Source organism: Gasterosteus aculeatus, chromosome 8 (genome assembly GCF_964276395.1).
Source record: "Gasterosteus aculeatus chromosome 8, fGasAcu3.hap1.1, whole genome shotgun sequence".
NCBI classification, from domain to species: domain Eukaryota; kingdom Metazoa; phylum Chordata; class Actinopteri; order Perciformes; family Gasterosteidae; genus Gasterosteus; species Gasterosteus aculeatus.
Genome location: NC_135695.1, coordinates 9,413,596 through 9,430,407, shown reverse-complemented (window position 1 = coordinate 9,430,407; position 16,812 = coordinate 9,413,596). Strand labels below are relative to the sequence as shown.

The 16,812-nt window shown below is 41.1% G+C and overlaps 1 protein-coding gene across 15 annotated transcripts in view; it reads right to left on the bottom strand.

The window, feature by feature from the left end:
* Positions 1-16,812, bottom strand: part of LOC120824323 (discs large homolog 1-like protein) — a 78,480-nt gene that overhangs the window by 9,222 nt on the left and 52,446 nt on the right. For 14 of the 15 annotated variants that reach the window (XM_078107934.1, XM_078107935.1, XM_078107937.1 and 11 more), the window contains 6 exons: positions 16,613-16,749; positions 15,786-15,930; positions 14,829-14,961; positions 13,364-13,520; positions 12,714-12,816; positions 3,583-3,697 (listed from right to left, as the gene is read on the bottom strand). In XM_078107934.1, the coding sequence (XP_077964060.1) occupies positions 3,583-3,697; positions 12,714-12,816; positions 13,364-13,520; positions 14,829-14,961; positions 15,786-15,930; positions 16,613-16,749 (790 nt within the window). Of the gene's footprint in view, positions 1-3,582; positions 3,698-6,995; positions 7,277-12,713; positions 12,817-13,363; positions 13,521-14,828; positions 14,962-15,785; positions 15,931-16,612; positions 16,750-16,812 lie in introns of those variants that run through there. The other variant, XM_040185069.2, reaches the window with a different exon arrangement.

Genomic DNA, 16,812 nt, shown 5'->3' with positions numbered 1-16,812 from the left:
TTATGACGCTGTCTGTGTTTACAAACCTCTGTGTGTTGTACACATCTGTCTGCATGCATGTTAGTTTGTTTGTGTGCATTTGTGTGTGTCTCTGTGTGTGTGTGTAAACAGTGACCACAGAGTTCCAAACCAGTCCAGAGGGAAAAGAGCTGGAAAAGTAGGCCAGCAATATGTGTGTGTGTGTGTGTGTGTGCAAAGGAACTAGAGCTGAAATAACTGGCATCCCCTGAAGTCCCTGCTACTTCATCAATAAAACAGAACATAGACAGGGAAGCAGGGATGGAGAGTGAAAGTCAGACAGAAGACGTGGACACAGGGAGTCTCCTGTTTAATTGATGTTAGATTAAAGATGAGAAACGTAAGACCTCCCCACGGGACATCATATATTTAGTTGGCTGGTAAAATGTGACTTTATGAGCCTTAAATCAGATGAAACAGGACCATCAGGCACCATCGTAATTTCAGAGTCACTTGTAAAAAGTTTGGTAATAATTACGGCGGGAAAAGGGCAACAAATTAAAAATGACACAACAAAATAATTTGCTTCTTCGTGTGCTGTACAAACCCACATCTATTGCCAAAGTGGTTTGTGTTACAATGTCGTCACGGTTACAAGAAGAACCACATGGTCATTGTTATGGGTTAAAAAAATGAAACGAATGTGGGTGTAAAAACAACCATACAAATGGACAAATGATGGATACTGTGTATTATTATTAAGTCCACAGCTACGTTAATGTTACTGCAACAAGTTGTCAGAGTTACAGCCATGCATTTCCTATGTGGGAATCATAGTTGTTTCGACTGAAGGAACACACAGTTATTACAGCAGTGTGTGGACTGGCTTCCCCCAGTGGATGTGTTAACCTGTTTGGATATATATAGTATTTCAGTACAACCTCTCGTTGGTTTTACTGTGTATTTATGTATGTATGCATCTATATCGGCGGGGCTGCGGATATTTTGATTAAGGGGCAGCTGTCAGGCGGTACAAGACCCTCCTTTCCTTCCTTATGTTACCAACATAGAAATATGGTAGAGTAAGAGAGTTCTACAAATCCCAAGGAAGTTACACTGAGTGATGGTTATTATTAAGGCCACATGTTAATGTACCTCTAAATTAATTACCAGCTGTAAGTATAACAGCCATTTTAATTCTGCTGTGGGACCCTCTGAAAATGTCATTACCCAAGTGAAGGATCACACAGTAATTACTGCAGTGTGTGGAAACACCTTTTACCAATTCAAACAAGATACTGCTTCTTTTATTTTACAGTCAGGAGCCTTTGGACTTGAATGTGAACAAATGAAAGGGCATCTACAAAACAATAAGTAAGAACATAATACTTTGGTATATGTCCTTTTAAATGTTCAACTTTTTTTAAATAATACTAGAATTGGATAAAATAGAATATATTCTTAGAATAATATCCAAACAAGATCAAACAACAAACATAAAAAGGCCCTTAGCAATATTCTGTTCCAAGTATCTAATGTCCGAGGGTATTTTGTTTGCTTAAATTGAAAATTGATATACGCACTAGAAAACTGCAGATATAGATTTACACTGGTTCAGCACTCATAACCCCAAGCAATGAATCATTGTTTTCTTTTATAAATTATATAAATACATGTTCCCTGCTTCAAAATTCAACCTTAATTTAGAAAATGATAAGACATCTATATTATGTATATGATATACATTTGAATAAAGGGAGGATTTTAGCATTACTTTGTAGCTATCCCGGCTTTTTGAGTGAATCTATGTAGTGTATAAGGCCAGTGCTGACGAGACGTATTTAAAACACAATATTAAGGTGTAAAGTAAGAGGAAGGGAGACAACACACACACACACCTTTTACAAAAAGGACAGTCATAGAGGTCACCTCGCTTCAGTGACATTTCCTCTGAGGAAAGGTTAGTGTTCTCACCCATTATGCAAACACAGCAAACAGCCCACAATGCACATGCATGAACACACCGGAGGCCAGAGAGACACCCCGAACCTGCCACGAACAAACAGCTGCACCTCCACCGATGAGTGTTACTCCACTGTCCTACATGCCCTTGACATGACCCCTGCTTGATTTTGATAAGACTCGGAGCGATGTTGTCATTCAAATTCATCATGTAAACTGAAAGGTGGTGTCAGTATAATTAGTATAATAAAAATAATGGTTGTTTTCTTGCAGACGTAGGTCTTTGGACTGAAAAGTTGGGTTCTATAATTTTGTTTTGGTTTATGAACCTGCTGTTTTGGTTTTGACGGTTTCCTGTACATGATTAAATAAAATAACAAAAATACACTGTAAAATATTGATCCAGTCAATAATTGAGTCACACGTCTGTAACTGCTTTCTAAGCAAGTACATCCATGGATTTTATCTGTATAAAATTGATTTAATTTGATTTGATTTTTAAAAAACTATCACAATCTATCTTCTTTTGCGAACCAGCTAAATTTACAGCTAATTAAATTACAAGTTCCAAATGATAATGCATCTCAAAGTGCATTTGGCATATCACCACACTCATGTGTAAGCATGCTAGTGCAAGACCTTTCTGGTTTTCCAAAGGCCCTTTTCCTTTACATTACAAAGCCAAATAAAAACAGCGGGTGCACAGTGCACACTTGCTAATGATAGCCATGCCTCTGGGTGACTGCTTTAACTATACAACAATGTTGATGGCAATTAGCTGCAATGTCATGTTTCCATATGTATTCATATTAAATCTACAGCTCACAAACAGGTGCATTTGTTTTAATGGTGGGTGTGCTGAATAGGTCAATCCAGGTTTTAAAAGTAACTGTGGATTTAACGAAATAGAATAATGTTTTAGTCACACATTCAATTAAATTGCTAATTTGCATCAATGAATTGGCTTATGGGAGTCAGTCTCTGTGAGTAGTTTCAAGGTAACTTGGTGCAAGCTGCCGCCTCAGGCACTTTTTTAACCATTATTTAAATACACACCTACAAAAACGTTTTGATTGAAATTACTGACACTACAACCATAGTGCTCTTTGACAACATGTTAAATCCTTTTCAATTGAAGCCGATTGAAACGCACTAAAATGTGTCACTGCCTCTTTCAAGACTAAGCAGTGGATTTCATCATTGGTGGGATCATTAGAGTTAATGCCTTTTGTTTTGATTTATCAAAAGCTCCATTGTGATTTATTTAGTGCCGGCAATATTTAAACTGCTGTGATTGTTGTGAAGAGGGAATCTGAAAACTGTTGTTGGCTTAAGACTGACACTGCGTCTGGGCTCCAGGGAGGACGGACGTGTGATTCAGAGAAGAATGAACAATCAGGACAGGCAAGGACAAGAGGACAGAGCAACACACAGACACACAGGAGATGGAGAGAGTTGACATTCAATGGGTGCGTTTCTGCTTTCCGCAGTATTTGCCACCAAATCTAATTGTGATTTTAAATGCGATAACCTCTCGTCCAGCTTCTGAGACCCACAAGACGTAGAGCGGACAGTTAAGATAAGACCTTATAATAGTTGTGTCATTCTGAAGGACACTAGACAATCAGTCACCTGAATGCTGCGTGTGTGTGTGTGTCTTACCGGACGTATAGTGTGCGTTTCTGTGTGGAGCGGAGCGACGTCGAGCTGGAGCTGACACTGCTGGTCATCATCTGTTCCCTCAAGTCATGGATCTTCGCCTCGAAACGACTGTAGTCTACAAACACACACACGCGCACACAGAGACACACACATTGACACTCTTTTAGATCCAGCAGATAGGTATAAGCAGGTTTTAAAAAGGATACTTACACAAAGCACTGAAATATAGACAATCTAATTCACAAGCAACACGTTACTCCATCAGAAGCAGCTGAGCAACAGTGATTTTCTTTACGCTTCAATCACATTTGCTCGGTAGAAATGTCATTACGGTTCGATGATCAGTCAGAGGCATGAACAAACACAGCGCTTTAAGGGTGGCAGAGGCTTTGTGCTCAGACTTAACCACAACCTACAAATGGAGTCCAACGAGAACAAGATGCATTTTGAAAATTGCAGGAGATTTGTTTTCCTTGTAGAATTGCAGTGTTGGACTACCCGTTTTCACCAAAATCACCCACACACAGACACACAGTCAAATGTATCCATATGCAGACAAAAGCATTAAACTGTCGACTCAGTCTCTGCAGCCATAATCTAATAGTCTGTTTGATCTGAATATTAACTCCAGTTGCATCAGACCCAGTCAGTGTCAATATCATCATACACACACCGCGCACACACACACACACACAATGTTTTATTATTTATATGTGCAGATATCAGAATGTATTTATTTTGACAAATCCATCCATGGGTGTCAATGCAAATATAATAATAGGTTTAGAGACCTAAGGGCCTTTTGAAGGCAAATCAGGTGTAACTGATTGGACGGGAGGAGTTAGTTCATTGGGAGTATCCTAAAACACAGAGGTAAAGAAGGTGCACAGAACACTACTGAGTTAAGTGCACAAATAACAATGATTCAAAGGTAAATTGTGGGAAAAACGGAAACAATACTGTTAACCCATGTGACTCGTGACATGACGTCATTGGTGCAGGAGTTAGTGAGCTAGCTCATGTTTGCTCATTGGCTAGAATGTGTTTAACAGACGTGAGTCAAGTCAAACGAGCACAGCATCCTCAATACAGCCATGTAAACATTTCCTTATACATGTGGAACAATCAGGCGGCACGGTGGCGTGGTGGTTAGCACTGTTGCCTCACAGCAAGAAGGTCCTGGGTTCGATTCCGCCCAGTGGCCTTTCTGTGTGGAGTCTGCATGTTCTCCCCGTGTCTGCGTGGGTTCTCTCCGGGTTCTCCGGCTTCCTCCCACAGTCCAAAGACATGCTCTGGGGATCAGGTTGATTGGGGACTTTAAATTGCCCGTAGATGTGTGAGTGTGAGTGTGAATGGTTGTGTGTCTCTGTGTAGCCCTGCGATTGGCTGGCGACCAATCCAGGATGTACCCTGTCTATCGCCTGAAGTTGGCTGGGATGGACTCCAGCCCCCCCGCGACCCTGTGTGCAGGATAAGCGGTTTGACAATGGATGGATGGATGTGGAAAAATCGAATTTTACAAATTAGGATTCGTTTTCAAACAGGAACTCCAGCCTTAATTGCGAGAAACTACTAAATCTCCCTCCCACTTGAATGACAAGTAGTAAATTGCAAGAAAGCAACCAGTTGGCCAATCAATGCAGAGTGCAACGGTTTGCTCCAACACTCAGCAGAGAGTTTCAGTATCATCCTGCTGCATGCTGCAAAAACGCTTTAGTTGCTCACCCATTTTTTTTCTTGCAGTCCAGAAATGTCATTGTGTCTCATTAATTATAAATGTACGTTCTTCGTCGAATTATAGAAACAAATATGCATTCATGGCTTCTCATTATGTTTCCCCCCCATCAAAAAGATATAAACATATAGTCAGTTTCTGTCTCAAAGTATAATGTAGATATGTAGTATGTACATATGTAATGTAGAATAAAGTAGATGAATAAAGTAAATCTTTAATGACTTTCCTTTAGTCTCCTTAACATCACACAACTTCCCAGAAACCTCTTAACTAACACAAGGATGACAACGCCGAAGGCAAAGTGCCTGCAAAAGCCTTTCTGAAGGATGTCTGGACGTATGAGTTTGCGTGTGTGCGTGTGTGTGTGTGTGTGTGTGTCTGTGTGCGTGAAGCAAGAAAGCAAAGCAACTGTGGACTGTAGAATCTAATTAACCCTGAGTAATTCAATCACACTCGAGGTACACTACACACACACACACACACACACACACACACACACACACACACACACACACACTACACACAGATCACACAGATCTAGAACCTGCAGAATCTCCTGTCTGTTCCTGCTTTTCTCCCTGTTTCTGTTCACATGTCCTTGTTTACATCTCTACTGACACACTCAGCATCTGAACACTACCAAAAACCAGCCCACAACACCCAGATCTCTGCTCTGATTTGCCCCAAAGCGATAATTAATCTGATGCATTGACATTCACACCTAAACACTTTTAAAACCAGCGGAATATTTAGAGCAACAATTTCCTCATTAACAACTTCCTCAGCATTATAAGTACCACAATACCAAAATACGTTGTACATAGAAGCACAACTGATTAAAATGTTGGGATTAAAATGCCCTTTTGCTGAATTCTTTTATTTTTCTGCTTTAATCTCACATATTTTCATTGTCATTTTCTATCCCAACTGTAATCTATCACAGATGTATGTATTAACGCTTCTATTTCTGGACACACCCCACCGAATGCTCACAAACGTCAATATCACCAGATACTGTATGGACTTCATCATCATCAGCAGCATCTGACGGTCTTTGTCACCGCACGTGGCCTCACTGCAGCATTATGGGATTACGAGGTAGAGAGTCAGAGAGGGAGTGAAACAACAGCACAGAATGAGGAGAGGGAGACGAAACAGATTAACGTATATTCTGTATACGTGTATTCCAGCCCAATCTGATACATAAGGTTTCTCAAGGAGAGGCAGTGAATAGATGATGTAGAGCTACAGAGAGTGGACGTGATCAATACAACAAAGGCTGCGTTGCAGCTATAAGAGGTTAGTGTTATTGAGTCCCGAAGAGGAGAACAAAGCCATGGCTGCAGCTCCGATCATCTGCTACTTTCTGAACAAAGCGTGCGGAGAAGTCAGAGTAAAGCTTGATCATCTTTTTTTAAGTCTAAAAAACAAGATCCAGCGATACCGTAAAAGTACCACAGTTGGGAGAACCCAAACTGTTCTTACTACTACTGTACTTAACCGCAAATGATTCCTCACCACGGATTCTCACGTAAAGTCATGAGTCCAAAAAAAGAGTCAACATGTCAATGCAGCATCACTGTCACCGGAGGGAAAACAGTGTCACCAGATCACCTGCCTTTTTCCCTCCCAATTTCTAATGGAGAGACGATAACAGATCAGGTCCAGCTGTACTCACATGCTGCTGGCAGACTGGCTCAACAACGTCCACACCATATGACGCCGGCACGGTGGCCCTCGGATAAGTGGATGTGCATGCGAGAGAGGCGTTTCGCCGCTCAAGAGTCCCGGGATGTGAATGAGGAAAAAAAAACAGCACGAGAGCGCGAGAGAGCAAATGTGTGTGTGTGTGTGTTAAAGACAGAGAGGTGATCTTCAGCCGGCTCCACGTTGCATCCAGCATGTGAGCCAGTGAAATCAAATGTGTGTAGGTATGGAGAAGTGTGTGGCACAGAGAGGATGTGTGTGTGTGTGAAATCAGTCCAGTGTTGCTCAGCTGCCACAGAAACAACAGATGCTCTCTCTCTCTCTCTCTCTCTCTCTCTCTCTCTCTCGCTCTCTCTCTCTCTCTCTCTCTCTCCTGCGCTCCTCTCTTTCCCTATCTCCTGTTCGCTGGTGCGTTCGTTTGCTCCTCCCCCTCTTTGTAAGCAGCTTGCTGTAGGGCAGAGACACACACTTGCGCTTGCGTGGATGCGTGCGTATCGATGCACGCACACACGCACACAAACACACACACCCCCCGACAGACACACACTCCCTCAGGTCACTCATGCAGGAGGCTGAGTCGATGCCAGGCCCTCCTGCCCTACTTCGGTCCAGGGAATTGTTCTACCCACACACCCACGGTAAAGCTTGACCAAGCATTTTGAAAATTGATTTTTGGGAATTTAAAGCTCAATTCATATTCATGAAATAGACTCTTCATTCATTTTGTATGGACACCACAGAAAAAAAGTCTAGCATCTGCCTTCATGTGTGGGAGGACTTTCTTCTACTTCCGTGAAGCTCCGTTTTAAAGACTTTCCTTTCTCTGTCTCGAAACTGGTTTCCTTTTCAAGGGGTTCAGGTTTCTGAAAAATTGTTAAAGTTAGTAAATCATGCTGTAGGTCAAATAGCTACTTTCTTTCTCCGACAATCTTCATCCCCACAAGTGATACGGTAAATCGCCTTGAAATCATCATCAGTGAAGTTCCACGTGATCAGCATGGTTTCTGCCAGCACGCATCATCTCATTGCAGCATTATCAGATTACGGGGTGGGGGGGAGACAAGACATAATGGAGAGAGAAACAGAAAAGGGAGAAGAGAGGAGGAGGAGAGAAAGATACGGGGGAGGAGTGATGACAGAGACTAATGACTTTGGGGCTCAATATACCCTCCTTTCCTCATTTACCTCTTGTCTCCTCTCCTCTTGTCTCCTCTCCTATCCTCTCCCTTGAGGAGCATTGTTCCTCCATTCAGCAGCTGGCAAAGACCTTTTCTAACATTGTGCAGCTTCAGTGCCCACTGGAAACCACTGGAGACGGCAGTTCTTACCTTTAATGGGCATTGCACCAACATTTCCCTTTCAGATCAGCATTTCTAAAAATGAATCACATCCATTTGAAGGAAAATGCATGCAATGTAGACAACCTACATACAAGAACATGTCTTTACTTCTTATTTCATGTCAACATGATAATCACAAGTAATTTGTATTGTCTGTGTCACATTCAAGTGACACTGTGTCACTGTGTGCTTAAAAGGTAGGGAAGGAGATGACTACAAAGTTTGAATATTTTCAATATTAAATTGGGATTGAATAATCTAAACAATGGCTTGACTTTGTATTTAAGCATCAAGTAGAAGTCCCTCTTGTCTCTGAAAATAACATTCCTGGAGGAGACTCATCTATAATTAATAGAATACTGTAGAGTAATCTTTATTGGTATTGATTACCGGATCCGATTGCAGTGGAGTCTACAGACGACAAAAAAAAGACCAGACGGGAAAAAGAGCAAAAATAGCAAAAGGTTTTTAAGTTGATGTAGGCCTACTGGATTAAAGTTTAAAAGCCTGGAGAAAAAAAAACAGCGTTTTGTCTTAAATAAAATCCACTAACATGGCAGCACGCTGCAAATCTCACATCATCCCCTTTCCCATTTACCACGGACACAATCAGCACCGGAGAGGAGCGGAGGCTCTGCCAGCCGGACGGTAAGGACAGAGATGTGGAAAGAAAATGATGCATAGCGGCCTACTGTATTTATTCAGCAGATATTATTCCCACAACTTTGTGTCTAAAAAGAGTTGCTAATCTTCTACGTAACAACTGGTGTGCACACACCCACAGCAGGGGAACAGAAGTGCAGATAATCCTCTCTGCATCACCTCAGTATTACTGCTACTGCTGACAGCCGCCGCCTTTGTGCGTGTCGTGTGTATGCAGTGTGTGTGTGTGTGTGTGTGACAGTGTGTCTCTGGGATGGTTGTGGGTAATCCTGGTTACTCATACTGCTGTCAACCTGCAGGCATTAACAGTCCCACGTCACAACACTTTTGACACAGGAGGAGATCATAGTCAGTACTGCGACATTTTAGAATGTTTTCTCTTCAGCTGCATCGAACTTGTCGTCCATGCCTGAACACTTTTCAAAAAAAGTTCCCCCGGTGTTGCATCTATTTAGGATTCAGGCTTGGGTGAGGTATTAATTGAATGTATTACCAATACTTTAACTTTGCATGTTTGGTTGTATGTTAAGAAAAGCTTTGCGGGCTCAAAATACACTCATTTGAGTGTTGATATCTAGCATGTTGTCATGGTAGTTTATTAAAGTTGAATATTATTACTTCCCTGATATCCTAACATTACTGAGAGCGCTGACAATACAAGGACAGCTCTTCTTGACGGAGATTCAATATAAATTCTGTCATTTTAATGTGCTAATTATTAATAATTCACCACAATTCAAGCAACCTTGATTCTGTACCAAATAATGTCTTACAAAAAATCCTGCAGAAGGATATTTTGGAGAGAATCCAGTCAAACAGAGTTGCCTGGCAAAATGCATACAAGTTTGGGAGCATTGCATTGCATAAATTGGCTTAAAATAACCTGAAACATGATGGCTGATGTCAGCCGTTCTTATGCAGAATGAAGACTTTCACAGACCAAACTCTCCATCTGCTTTACTTCAAATGAACGGATCTATTTCTGCTGGATTGATTAAATCAGCTTCCCGATTTAGCACACGCCCCACGTGGAGAGCTGTTTGTGTGTTTGAGTACACAAGGTGCCGTATTTAATACAAATAACAGGAGGAGACCTGCCCACTCACGGCGAGAGAGACACCTTTCCTCTCCTGGTGAAGGTGATTTCGAGCTGCTCTCTCATTGGCAGGAAGTGAGTGTGTGAAACAGAGCGGGCGCTGCTGGACACCGCATGCCATCTCCACGGGAAGGGGAAAAAATGGATCGGAGATGGACAAACATACACATGCATACACGGTGCCACCAAAGCCCAGCGTGGACAGAAGGTCTGAGATAAGAGTTCATTCCACAGTCACTAATCAGAGTCACGACACTGAAAAACAAACGCACACGAAAACAGGACCCACACACAATCTTGCCGAATGTATCCTTTTTGAGGACGAAATGACAAAATCAGAGAATGCTGAAGTGAAATTAAACCTTGACGTTTAATACCAGACGTCGTCTGCTCTGAGACAGCTGGAGCCACATGGATAACTTCTCTCTGTGGTCAACTCTATAATAATACAGCATTGCAAAAAGAATTCCAAAAAGGAGCTGGAGCAAGCCAGAACCACAGACCATCACACCACTGTCACTCATTCAATTGTCAAGCATCTGCAAGATTTAGAAGGAATGTTTCAGTTTAACCAAAAAGAAATAACCAAAAATCCAACTGACCCATAAGTAAGAAACCTCCTTGAAAGAGTTTGCTCCTCTGTGGAGTCTTCAATGGTAAACTCGACCCATTTCACCTACTCAGCAGCCTTCTCTGCTATTCATCCACACGTTCAGTATAGTATGTTGTAAAAGCACAAGAAATTTAGGTGATTTTTGGTTTCATGATTTTGTCGTTTTACATTAATTTGTCAGTCTTCTGTCGATGTATGGAAGAGGTGTTTCCACGGAGCCAATCAAATAAATGCATTTAGTAATAATAGCTTTAGATCACGAGGGAGATTGTCTTTCCTTATGAAGTATCTTATCTCATTTACAGACATGAACACGTATTGTCCTGTGCTTTAGCTTGTCGAACGAGCCACAAAAATAAAGTGCACCGCTAATGTCAGTTTCAGACTAGATAGCTTCTTAGATCTTAAGTTGCAGCACATTAAACATTATTTAAAGTCTGGTTACCGACTGTTATCACAAATAAAATTAAATGTATCCTGTCTGTACAATGACATTCATACAGCTTGTCCCTTGTTTGCCTCCCAGAGGTTAATCAAACACAAATGAGGCCCCCTTGCCAGCTGAGACTAAAAGGAGCATTTCCGATATTCCCCCAAAGGCTGTTCTGCCTTTTAATAATAAATCAACTAAACATTTATAGAACACCGTGATTGTAGGGAGGGATGACTAAATGTGTTATCAGTTGGCCATCTTTGAAGGAGCCATGTGTGGTGTGTTTGTGATCCTCAGAGACCAACCAATCATTTGAACTTGAACACGTAATCAAGCAGAAACGTAACTTTCTGCTTGATTAGGAATTGAATTTCATGTGTGTGATGAGAGTTTTCAAATGTCTGTCTAGCCTATTAGCCTATCTAGGCTCCTACTGCACTTAGTTGTCTGGTGTTACACTTAGACATAAGACAATTATAGCTATTATAGCTATATAGTCACAGACACTTGTACAAAGTTACTATTCCAGTGATCAGTGCAGAGGAGACAGCCAGTATTTCATCTCAACAGGTTCTGTTCAGCAATTCAGAAAAACAAATAACTAATGAATGTGGACATGAATGCAATATAAAGTGTGAACCGCTGACTTTACTCTTCAAAATAGCAATGAACTTTCAATATGTCAATATTGTGGAAATGTTAGTTTAGAATTAAAAAATCAAGGGACCATCTCTGAGATTCACAGCACCATGACAACATCATTTCTTAATGGCATTTAACTGAAAACAAACTCCATTGAGAATCTTTATTTAAATATACACTTTCTAGTATGGTCTTTTATTCTCTATACATTATTATTTACTTTTGGCATGGTGTATTGATTATACCCCTGTGCTGTATCTATAAGATTCCAAACATTTGCATATGATAACTCCTGGGGAACATTATTACGTTCTGACTTTGCCTTCCACATCTAAATTAATTGTGCCCTCTTCTATTTCGGCAAGCATTAATTTGCTTCAATATCTGGGCTCCATGAGTATTTACATAAACGCTAATTACTGTGCACCATATCTCTGATATTTTGGCTTAAACTCCTCTCTATAAAAAAAAATCAAAAACTTTACATTAAGCATATTTATTAAAAAGAAAAATAACTTTCTTCTCCTGTTGACAAGTGTACTATACTCTGGACTCGACTACAACAACACCTCCATAGAGCTGCTCTCGACTTAATAATACAGTGCTGATACCAGTCAGGGACCAGGAGACATGCACCTATGTGCATGTGTGCGAGTTTGTCTATGCGTTGTGCGCACGACGGCATCCCATTAGCTGAGCCGATCAGCGGGCATAACCTGGTTTCCAAGGTTACAGCCTTCTCAGTCACTCCCAGTAGACAAAGGATGCTGCTTGTTTGCAAACCTCAGTCCGTCTCTCAGTGTGTTTGTGTGTATGTGTGTTTGTTTGTTGCACGCACGGGAAACTTTAAATCTTTCAGTTTAGAAAAGCACGAGAAAATGTCCCGTTTGAGCTGTACTCACCCTCCGGTCTGTACTGCGCTACTATGGTAACGGTCTGTCCTGCATTCTTCAGAGCTGCGGCTGCCTGTTCATGTGTCGCACTGGACAAGTCCACGCCGTTCACCTACACACACACACACACAACCCACAATCCAAGCTCATCAATAGTAATACATGCAGAGGGAAATGAGCCATTGAGAACACTTTACATCTTGGTAACATTTTGTTAACTGCATGTACTTTCATTCTTATACAGTCACAGTCATTCTGTAGAAATGATCATTGCCTCTAAAGTCCTGATTGAAGAAAATTAAATCCCCTTTTCACATTAGTGTAACACCAAATACAGCTTGAACAACTAATCGGCAATCAGCCATTAGTGGTGACTGGTAATGTGCAGAGAAAATAGTATTTCTTAGATGAAAACACTGATGAATGTAAGATCAATTTCAGATCAAATTCAAAATAGTCAACATCAGCAACAATTTCAGTTATTGTGTAATGTAACCTCATGAGGTTCTAAAGAAAAATAAACACGCTGACTCGTTGATAACCCTACGGTATACAATCTTTACAGGGATTACATTCGAATTTCAGTCATTAATAATGGTGATCGTGTTTTGTTTATTCTTAATATACAGTATCAGTTAGGGTTGAATTGTGGCTCATACCGACAGGATGCGGTCTCCCTTTTGTAGCTCCCCACAGAGATCCGCTGGACCTCCGGCGAGAATGAAGGAGATGAAGATTCCTTCTCCATCTTCCCCTCCAACAATGTTAAAACCAAGACCTGTGGATCCTCGCTGGAGCACCACCCGCCTTGGGTCCCTGGAAGAGACACAAATATAACACACACAGTGTGATGATGGTATTCAGTTGTCAGTTTTACAGTCGTCATCACATTTTCTGTTGTAAAACCTGTTAGACCATAGCAAAAGATCCAGTTACATGGATGAATGTATGGAAAGGTATGGTAAGGTAATATATTATATCTGTGTTACAAGCCTATGGCTTCCTGATAAATGTCTGTCTCAGTGGGAGGAAAGATCATTTCCACAATCATTCCAGGATAATTACCAGCAGGTGTCAGTATTGCACTGTCCCTGTTTTGCTCCACCACCATGGCAACAGTTCTTACTCAGGTTAGACATATCACCATTTGACTTGATTAAAATGTATTTGTATATTTTAATGTTTTTTTTTGACAGTGCCAATAGGAAATAATCCCTCCAAAAACTGAAAGTCTTTGGCTGAAAGGGTTCTGAACAGGGATGGGCCCTGACAGATACACATTAAACTGTTTATTTGTCATAAACGGTCAACATTACAACTACCAGTCACATTCAATTATAGTGGTCTCATGACTCGGTGTGCTGCAGTATATGAAGAAGCGTGAGTGCACTGGAAATCAGTTTTGACAGATATCACGAGTTAAGGAGCTGAGAGAGGAAAAGTGGAATTGGTATATGAATATATGATGACACCCTTGAAACTAACCAGAGCGCCAAAGAGTGAAAGATGAATGGGACATACACAAATTCAGTCAGTGCAAGAAGACGGACAGATGCCAAAATGACCACTTTTCAGTCGGTTTGAGGCTCAACCAAAGCGATCCCCGAGGGTTACGACAAAATGAGTCATAGTCTCGTAACCACGGTGACGCCAGTTGAATGACGAGTTGGGTTGTGATAGGCTGTAATCCGTCCATTAAAATGGATTAAAGACAATAGAGCAGCACTGAGAGTGTATCTGCATGTTTCAATGTGACTGTGCGTGTGTGTGTGTGTGACTGTGTGTACATCTGTGGCCTTAGTCAACACGGCAGAGAAAATGACTCAGTGTATTTTGGGGTCCCTGTTAGTCTCATGTTTCTCTTTGAGGGGCCACTCCCTCAGAGAGGGACATGAGACAAGCAATAACGGAGGGGAAGATAACAGACCCCTTTTTGTTTCCCATCATAAAGCGTGTCTAGATTACACATTACACATTGTGCTACTACATATGTATGTAGTTCAACTGTACATATGTGGTTATCTTTGGAAAATCTGAGAGGGGTCCATAGAAACTCTTTGACAGAAAGACATTTCCAATCAGAGTTTTGTTGGTACCCTCCGATAAACGTGTGTGAAGTCTCACCTGTTGACATCGTCGTCTCCGGTCAAGGCCCTTGGCAGAGGCGAGTATCTGGGCGTGGTCAATGGGGCGGGACTTACAGACTGGCTGCCACTCATGTATGGGCTTATATGGTTGTCTTGATGTGGGGAGTAAGCTGGAGGAGGACACACCAATTTTTCTTCTTATTTTAGCATATGATCATACATGAAACATCATCCCATTGATGTCTTTTAAAAAGGCGGAGTGTGTGCTCTCATGTTCTGCTTGTATGGCTCGTATTGCTGACATGTCGGGAGACGGTGGTGTGGTATACACCGCTTCGTAATGCGTTCAACCCACAGCGGGGATAAAGTACGTGCTGTTTGATAAAATGGTTATTTGGAGTGGGAACAACTCGCAGTAATCCACTGGATCATCTGTTTATAAGACTATTATATAACGTTGTCTGGGTGATGTCAGAATGTCTATTAAACCAAAATGTATAATGTTTCAAACCAACTTAAGTTGGAAGTACTAGAAGTATTTTGTATTATCATCACAGGCTGTATAAGCACATCATTATTAGAGTCATTTGTTAAGGATGCATCTTAAACAACAACATGCTTATTCAAGCTCTCACAAACGTTTTGTGTTAAACGTGTGTGGAGTAAAATAACCTTTATGGCTAAAGCCTTTTGTGACATTCAGTTCCAAAGTGGAAATCTATAGCAAGGTTTAGTAACCTCTTCACTAAACATAAATAAAAGCTATAATGACCTCACAGTTAGGGTCAATCTTCCCATTCAAGGTCGCCGTGCTCTAGCGCTTCTGTATTTTACAGTTGATCCCATGGATCAGCTACTGCACATGCTGCATTGACTGGTTGCTCCTGACGATGTCTGCGAGTTGTGTCTGTGTAAATAAAAGTCTATGCTATCCGGTGAATGCAGGATCCCTTAAACTCATGTTATGAAATTGATTATTGTAATGTGTACTTACAATTAGTGACGTCGGGCGGAGGGAAGTTGTCATTGATAAAAACGGAGGTGTGTTTGGCCACGCGGAGGTAAACAACGTCAGGAGTGGACTTCAGGGCCGCCACCGCATCTTCATGAGTCACCTCCTCCAAACATGAGGCATTCACCTGTAGATCACACATATATATCATAAATACATCATATTACATATATAGATGTACAAATATAATAACTATGTCCATACTAGACAGGAAAACATCCATACAGTGTGGATGATATTGTGCGTTTGTGCAGCTACGTCCATGGACTACACATTAACCTAGTGGAGAACAGGCTTTAATTATGTATGTATGGTTTGTATTTTCTTGCTGAATGGCTGTGGAGCTGCATTAAATCACCTCTATACAGGCTAAGATATAAATTGGAAGTGCAACAATCTAATTAAAACATGCTCTTGCCGATTGTTTCTCTAATAAACCTTAGAGATTGTTAGTTAATATGTAACAACCTAATAATCGAGGGCAATGATTGTTTCTGTTTTTAGAATTAAGGGAAGCCCTCAACATTTTACAATGTTACTGTGGAATAATTACAAGTTTGATTTATTTAGGGTAAAAGGGTATTCCACCTGAATTCAGTGAAAGCAATTCATGGCATGTAGAGTTATTAGCAATGTTCATTGCCTACGTGGGGCGAATTAACCTGATTTAACATGGTTGTGGTGTTTGATGTAGATTAGATTAAAACAGTAAACTGCGCTTTGCGTGGATCTATAAAAGCTTACTTTGATAGCGACCACAATCTACATACTAGACAACATTTCAGGCTAGTGAAAAGCAAATTTCTTACAGCCATAAGTTTGTCCCCTATCTGTAGCCGTCCATCCTTGTGTGCAGCCCCTCCCTCGATGATCTTAGTCACATAAATGCCGTTGTCGCCCGGGACATGTTGGTTTCCAAGTCCACCTGCGATACTGAATCCTAAACCTGGGAGAAAAACATCATCAGACTTATATTTGTATTGTCTGCGCCATCCGTCTGCATTTGTAT